The sequence below is a fragment of the Macaca nemestrina genome, chromosome 1 (genome assembly GCF_043159975.1).
Source record: "Macaca nemestrina isolate mMacNem1 chromosome 1, mMacNem.hap1, whole genome shotgun sequence".
In the NCBI taxonomy this organism is placed as follows: domain Eukaryota; kingdom Metazoa; phylum Chordata; class Mammalia; order Primates; family Cercopithecidae; genus Macaca; species Macaca nemestrina.
Window position 1 is genome coordinate 97,987,090 of NC_092125.1, and position 7,609 is coordinate 97,994,698.

General features: G+C 52.1%; 1 protein-coding gene across 1 annotated transcript; it reads right to left on the bottom strand.

The window, feature by feature from the left end:
* Positions 1–967: 967 nt before the first annotated feature.
* Positions 968–5,637, bottom strand: LOC105498223 (Fc receptor like B). Its single transcript, XM_024798105.2, has 4 exons — positions 5,349–5,637; positions 2,881–3,147; positions 1,980–2,270; positions 968–1,718 (listed from the first exon to the last, which is right to left on the bottom strand). Exons 1-4 carry the CDS (start codon positions 5,635–5,637, stop codon positions 1,309–1,311), a joined length of 1,257 nt encoding a protein of 418 aa, XP_024653873.2. The 3' UTR covers positions 968–1,308.
* Between the last annotated feature and the right edge of the window lie 1,972 nt (positions 5,638–7,609).

Below are 7,609 nucleotides of genomic sequence, written 5' to 3' on the forward strand. Positions count from 1 at the left end.
GAGTACAGTTGTTACAGCTCTAAGCCTTAACAGTGAAACTTAAGAATGGTATGGACCTGATGAGAACGAGGCCTCCTGAGGACAAGTCACACTAGCCCTGCAGAGGATTGATGGCTCCAGTAGGCAGATGGGAAAACCTATCAAAATGGGACTTTCCAGGAACATAACCATGAAATTGCAATTGAAATGGCTTCTCACTTTTCTTCTTTTAACTAAGTGACAGTAAAGTCATCATGCAGGATGGCATTCTGATCTGTGTATGTGCATATCTTCGTGTATTCATGTTGGAAAGGCTCTTACGAAACAAGTTGCTAAGAATGAGAACTCGATTTTGAGGATTTGTCTTAAGGTTTCTTCAAAAAGGTTTCTCAATGCAAATGGTACACTTATGTAATATATGGCTAAGGTTAGCATAGTCTGCCTGTTGCTACCACAGCCCATCAGTCTGTCTAGCTGCATTGGGGCAGGGGGTGCACCCGGGTGATTTTAACAGAATTCTGCCTGTTTTTTGTTTTTTTGAGACAGAGTTTTGCTCTTGTTACCCAGGCTGGAGTGCAATGGCACCATCTCGGGCTCACTGCAACCTCTGCCTCCCGGGTTCAAGCAATTCTCCTGCCTCAGCCTCCCGAGCAGCTGGGATTACAGGCACCTGCCACCACGCCTGACTAATTTTTATATTTTCAGTAGAGACAGGGTTTCGCCATGTTGGCCAGGCTGGTCTCGAACTCCTGACCTCAGGTGATCTACCCGCCTCAGCCTCCCAAAGACTCTGATCCTTTTAACCAGCGAATGGGAGGCCCACACAAACAACTTTTGCTCTCCAAAACTAAATACAACCCAGGAGTTATTTGAAGATGTAAACTCATCAGTAATAGGACTGAACGTCTTTTTAATATCAACAGAGTAAATTCATTATGAATAATTACACCTCGACCCTAAAATATTATCAAGTCCTCAGTTGCCTCAATGTACTTAAATACCAAAAAAACTGCCTGTGCTGAAATATGTACTGGCTAGGCTTATCTGAAGGGCTATGGGTGACTAAATTCACTTCCAAAGTTAAACCACAATGTAGTAAATAGCAGGTTTCTACTTCTTGCTGAATTCTGTGAGAATTCAAAGAGAATGCTTGTGGTTACAAACTGCTGTGTGAGGTTGAAATCGTCAGCCACTACACTTCGTGGGCGCTCCTTTAAAAACCACAGCAAAACACAAGGATGCAAACAGATGGCTTTGAAAGAACTTCGCCTGAGGGGAAACAGGCGACCAGGGAGGAATGAGCCTGCAGAGGGGACGGTAGCCGCCCCCTCAGCTCTCCACAGGAGTGGTCTCTGGGGTTCCCAGGCTCACAGCAAAGTGAGAGGTGGGGGTCTCGGGCGTACCCCCGAGCTCCGGGAGGGCCTGTGGCTCCTTTAATTCCAGGACCACCCGGCTCAGAATGCCTTTGAGCAGCTGCATTTCTCGGAGCAGAAGGTCCACGTCGGGTTTCAGGGCTCCAGCCGATTGTTCCAAGGGCGTCGGCGGAGCGCAGGCGGGTGGCCCAGCAGTCGGGGCGCCACTTGCCGGGAACTGCAGCCCGGTGGAGGTGGTGCTGGGGACGGAGGTGACCGACGGGACCGATCTGGACACCGGGGGCTTTCTGAAGAAAAGCGGCTTGTTTCCAGGAGCCAAGGCTGCGGGCCGTGGGGCGGTGGTGGAGGCCGGGTCCAGGGGAGAACCTGTGAATGCATCACTCCCAGTCACGCGCGACTTTCATGGTTCTTCTCGGCGCGGGGCTGGGGGAGAGGCGTGGGGCGGTGGGCGGGGATGGGGAAGGCCGGAAGAAGGGTGAGGAGGAGGGTGGCGAGTGGGAGATGGGAAAGACTGGGGGAGGGAGGGCGGGACCCGGACCGGGAGGCGGGGGAGATTCGTGGGTGCAGAGATGTGGAAGCAGGGCTGCTCGCCAGGGTGGGCGTCCGGGAGGGTGTGCAGGCACTCACCCGGCCCCGGGAGCTGCAGCCACGGACTGCGTTTCCGGACACTGCGGGTGGCGGTAGCCGCCTCGCACCAGTACGATTCCAGCTCCTCGACCTCCGGCTCCGGGACTGTGTACTCGGCGCCCCAGTCGAAGCGGCGCACCACACGGCTGTACTTGTAAAACGCGAACTGCAGCGGAGTGTCGCGCTTCTGCGGGTGCAGGTGCGTGTCGCAGCGCAGCACCACCCAGCCCAGCGCCGCGCCGCGGGCCTCCGGCGGACCCATCACCCTCAGCACCGGCGCCCGGAACAGTTCTGCGAAGAGGGCGGGGAGCAACGACGCCGGTTCGTCCCCCGCTCCACGACCCAGCTCCTTCCTGCTTCCCGCGAGGGCTCCTTGCAGACCCACAGACCAAGAGGGTGAGGGGAGGAGGCCGTGTGTCCACGTGGAGGGGGAAGGGGAGCCTTCTGAAACGTGGGGCAGGGGGACCGAGTCCACGAGGGACGGGGAAAGCTTGAAAGGAGGAGGGACCGGGCCCCACGCTTCGTGTCACATCCCGACTGACACTCAGCTCGGGTTCTGCAGCCTAGGAGAGGAGACACTGCGCCTGCCTTGCAGGACGCTAGGGAGTCGCTCCTTCGTCCCAGTCCCACGGTGCCCCCTGACCCTGCCAGAGCTGCCCTCTATATGGGAGCCAGAGTGAGAAGCCAGGGTGTGCGTCGGGGAAAGGGACCAGCCTCCAAGCAGGCTGCAGATCAAGCGCTCCTTCGCGGCGAAGGAGAGGAGACAGCGTCCGTAGTCTAAGAGAAACCCTCCAAGTGGCAGCTATTTGAACTTCCCGCCCCGTCTTTTCCCGCCGAGCTCCTGTCCCAAAATTTCTCAGTGCTCATTTGCCTCCCTCCCAGGGCCCCTGGTCTCTCCCACCTTGCACTGTCACAGCCACCTTAGCGGAGAACATGGGCGCGCTCTCCACCGGGATGCGCATGGTGCCCGAGCACTGGTAGCGCCCGCTATCGCTGGCGCGCGCCTGCAACACAGTGTAGTTGGCGCTGGAGTGGAAGTAGCGCACGGCCTGGCCGTCGTGGTAGTAGTGAAGCTTGTAGACCACCTTGTCGTACCAGCCGCGGCAGCGCAGGACCAGCGGCTCGCCCTCGAACACTGGAGTATAGGGCACTTGCAGAATCAGCCAGTCTGCGACAGACACCACAGACACGCTTGACTCCACAGAAAGTCCAGCCCTGGAGATCTCCCACTCTCACAGCCTCTCTGCTTTCTCCCCATAACTCCTCTCCCTTCCTTCCCCGCCATCTCCCATCGCTTTCTTTTTTTTTTTTCTTTTCTTTTTTGAGACACGGTCTTGCTCTGTCGCCCAGATTGGAGTGCAGTGGCACAAACTCGGCTCACTGCAACCTCCACCTCTCGGGTTCAAGCGATTCTCCTGCCTCAGCCTCCCGAGTAGCTAGGAATTACAGGTGCGCGCCACCACGCCCAGCTAATTTTTGCATTTTTTAGTAGAGACAGGTTTTCGCCATGTTGGCCAGGCTGGTCTGGAACTCTGAGCTCAGGTGTTCCGCCCACCTTGGCCTCCCAAAGTGCTGGGATTACAGGCGTGAGCCACCGCGCCTGGCCTCCCACTGCTTTCCTGAGCAGACAGGCCTTCCCTGGTGGTTGGCACCCAGTAGCCTCATAGTGCAAGAGTGTATTTGTAGGTGACTGGGAAGGAAGGGGGAGGGCTGGTCTTTCTCTTAGCCAGGGAGGCAAAGATGCCAGAGACTCGGCTCCAGCCTCAAAGAGTTTTGACCATAAGAATCAACTATAACCCCTTTAGGATGGTGTCAGGGTCTTCCTGACTGGATCCTGCTTACCTCTCCCTCACCATGGCAGTATTCACTCCTGCCCCATTTCCTCTCTACTTTCTTCACCTTCCACTCCTAACAGGCTAAGCTCCAGCCATACTGAACTGTTGAGACAATTGGCCCTGTTTAGAGGATTGAGCCCAAGGCCTTTGTACCTGCTATTTCCTCAGCCAAGAAGACTCTCTTCACCTGTTTAAGTTGAGGCCTGCTTCTCCTGCAAGTCTAGGCTTAGACCTTATCTCCTCTAGAAAACATCCTTGACACCCCAGGACAGCCTTAGGTATCTCCTACAGCACCCCATAATTACCCTGTGATCATTGTAGGACAGTTACATAGCCCTAGCACAGAGCAGATGCCATTTTAGATGTTGTACATTGAGAAAGAATCCTGCAAGTAATAAGCATAATCCACATGCACTGTCTGTAAACAGTAATTACTCCTATAGTACTCAGTATAATTATTGCTATCACCAACAATTTCCAAACAAGAGGCCACAGAGTATGAATATGAAGTGTGTGTAAGTGCTAATCTGAACATTGAGTGATGTGCTTTAAATTCGAAACACAAATGGTGGCTAGGAATGCAACGGCATGATCTCTGCTCACTGCAACCTCCGCCTCCCGGGTTCAAACAATTCTCATGCCTCAGCCTCCCGAGTAGCTGGGACTACAGGCAGGCACCCACTATCATGCCCAGCTAACATTTTTTTTTTTTTTTTGTATTTTTAGTAGAGACACAGTTTCACCATGTTGGCCAGGCTGGTCTTGAATTCCTGACCTCAGGTGATCTGCCCGCCTTGGCCTCCCAAAGTGCTGGGATTATAAGATTGAACCACCATGCCCAGCAATCCTGTACCTTAATGAAGAAATTATTGTTATTTTTCTTATCCTGTTTTAAAACTCTTCAAGCATCTCGAGAATGAGTTTCTCAGCTGACTCCTGTGTACACATATATACGTATGCAATAAAACTTTGAGTAAGTGCTCAGTTCAATTGCTGCTTTTTTTCTTTAGCAAATCATAATTCACTTTTAATCCTCAGAGCAGGCAAAGAGGTACATACTATTATTGTCCCTTCTTTACAGATGTAGACACTGAGGCACAGAGAAGCATCACACTGTTCAACTGAGAGCAGATCCTCTATCTGTGCTCGGCCTGCCAGGGAAACTCACCTTTCCTGTTTGGTGAGTTTCCTTTACTACTCAGTGCTCCCCTACCCCCTAAAGTTCTCTGTCCAGCACTCCAGGTCCTCGGAACCTTTTGCTCTTCTGAGCTGGTCTCAGAAACAAACAGAAATGTTCACACTGTGCCTCACACTGTGGCAGGAGGGTAAGGGGACCTTTGGGGCTAGGCATGCCTTACTGCATCTCTCGCATAGTGCCATGCAGGTCCCTACCTGCTCCAGAGACTTAAGATAGGCCCCATCGTGGCCCTTGTTTCCTGCACCTTGGGATTGACCTAGTGTTCCCTCCCACCAGAGGGCTAGTATTGCCAGAGGAGACAAGTGCTCCCCCTCCCCTCATGCTCAGACTACTCACCATTGGATACAGAGAGGTGAATGGGGTCACTGACGGGTGCTCCCCGTGTCTGGCATCGATACACCCCTGGTGTCTGCACCTCAATGCTTTTCTTGTGAGAGGGCAGAAGTAGGTGGCCCAAATACCAGAGAGTGCTGATGGGCCGGAGCTCCAGGAGCAGTGGGTGGTATCCATCACACTTCAAAGTTACCCGCTCCCCCTTGAAGATGGTGGTCCAAGGTGGGTGTAGAGACAATATGGGCTTCTCCAGAGTAGCTGGGGTGAGAGGTGGGATAAGAGGGGGCAGCATGCAAAGAGAATCAAGGTGAGGTGCCCAAAGAAACGACCTGAGTTTGGGAAATCTTAGGAAACCCCAGCTCCCAGGCCCCAGCCCATGTACTAACCCATCCCTGCAGGACAGATCACATTCATTGGGTTACAGACTATCAGTCCATCAGCCAGCACCCATTTCTAAATGCCTTCAAGCAAATTTAGTCCCAGTGGTTGAGGAGAGTAGGAAAAGACACTATCCCAGAGCAGCCAAGAAGTGAGGAGTCTACTTGAGCAGGTAACTTAGGGAGTTGGAGTGGAAGTTGTAGAAAATTGGGATGAGAAATGTATAAGACTCACCAGCTTGCCCACTGCTTGAAACTGCAAAACAAGAAAGAAGGAAGAGAAAGGGGAAGGAGAATGTTGGTGATGAGAGGAAAGAGACTCTTGATGACAAGAAAGGCTGAATGATCCCAAAACCTGTTTTTCTTCTTTTGCCCCTGGTTTCCAAAGCTCTGAGAAAGCCCCTTCTTCTTTACCCCTCCAGAAATAATGAACCACCTGGAAACTGAGGATTGGATACCTACTCTCCTCTCCCCATACCTTGCTCCACCCTATTCTCCACCACCCAAAGCTCGTCTGCTGCCTCACTGCGGACTCACCGAGGAGCAGAAGGGCTGTCAGTGCCCACATGATGGATCTGACTGCAGCAGCTGCAGAAGGATGGAGATGTGCTGGCATGGGATGGGGAACAGAGAGAAAGAAAGTGGCCAGCGGATGCCACTGAGTACTAGGAGATATTGCTGCTTCTCCCACCTACTGCTGGTTCCTAAGATGGCAGACTGGAACGAGTAGAAGACAGGCTGAATATCAGGTATCCCAAGTGCCAGGCACTGTCTCATCTACCGCCTCTATAGCCACCTCACAGCTCAGGCCAGCCGTGACTACTGTAAGGAAGGCCTGCAGAACTTGTGCCCTCCACAGCACAAGAGAACCCCATAGAATCCCAGGCTCCAGCAGATGACCCTTCCATCTTCCATCTTCAAGCTCCCATTGACATCCCACTCCCATCCCATCCCTTCTCCAACTTCCAGCCAGCCCTGCAAAGCTCAGCTGAGGAAGACACAGCCTCATGTCCTTAAGGTCCTTTTTCCTGCTCACTCCTGATAAAAGACATTGGCGTGAGACCTAGAGAGGTCAATGTTGGGTTGCCTGCCCCCAGAGCTCACATCCTCCCACAATGAGTAGACAAAAAGGCATGACTCACCAACCACCCTTCCCATCCCTATCATCTAGTTCCCCAGTCAAGGATAGAAATGCAATGTGTTTCTTCTTCCTCCCTTCCTGAAATCTTGAGTTCTCATGAATTCTTAAATTCTTAATAAGTTAGAAAACTTCTTTCCTACCCACCCCAATGAGCTCATCCTGAAGCACTTCCACTCACTTATTCCTTTCTTCCTTCCTCCCACCCTTCCCTGCAACCCCTCCCCAACCATGCCCCAGTTCCAGGAATCCTGACCTGCAGCAGAGAAGTCACTGCATCAGCCCCTCAGAAGCCTCTCAGGTCTGACCTCAGGGCTCTACTTCTTGTGCTTTCTGAGCCATGTGACCATACCTGAGCAATGAGGAACCTGAATTTTCATGTAAATACTTAATGAATTTTCCAACCTGATAGTATGTCTTCTTGGACTCTATCCTGTCCTTACTTGTGGTTGTTTAAAACCGGGACACCTTGACCCCTTGGAAATCAGATGGGAAGGAGATCAATTATCAGATACTGTCAACTCCCAGTGAGATAGTATCTTCCCCTCTTGTGGATGCCTGAAGTTCCACTCTGAGAATCCCCTCATATTTTGCTTAATGGAGCCCCTTTTAAAAATGCAAATGCCTCTTAGGAAAATGTGACTGGTCATTTAAATTATGCTGGTCACTTCAGATCATGTTTTGAGTGCAGGTTTTGATAAAAGAGATAAAGTCATGTAGATCTCAAACAAAGTAGGGACACATTTGAT

What these genes read in the sequence shown, in the direction of transcription:
- LOC105498223 (XM_024798105.2), bottom strand. Translation starts at nt 5,637, where the DNA reads ATGCTGCCCCCTCTTATCCCACCTCTCACCCCAGCTACTCTGGAGAAG. An exon ending in TCACCTCTCTGTATCCAATG is followed by an intron (nt 3,148 to 5,348) that starts GTGAGTAGTCTG and finishes TGTCTGTCGCAG; the next exon opens with ACTGGCTGATTCTGCAAGTG. An exon ending in GCTGCAGCTCCCGGGGCCGG is followed by an intron (nt 1,719 to 1,979) that starts GTGAGTGCCTGC and finishes ATGCATTCACAG; the next exon opens with GTTCTCCCCTGGACCCGGCC.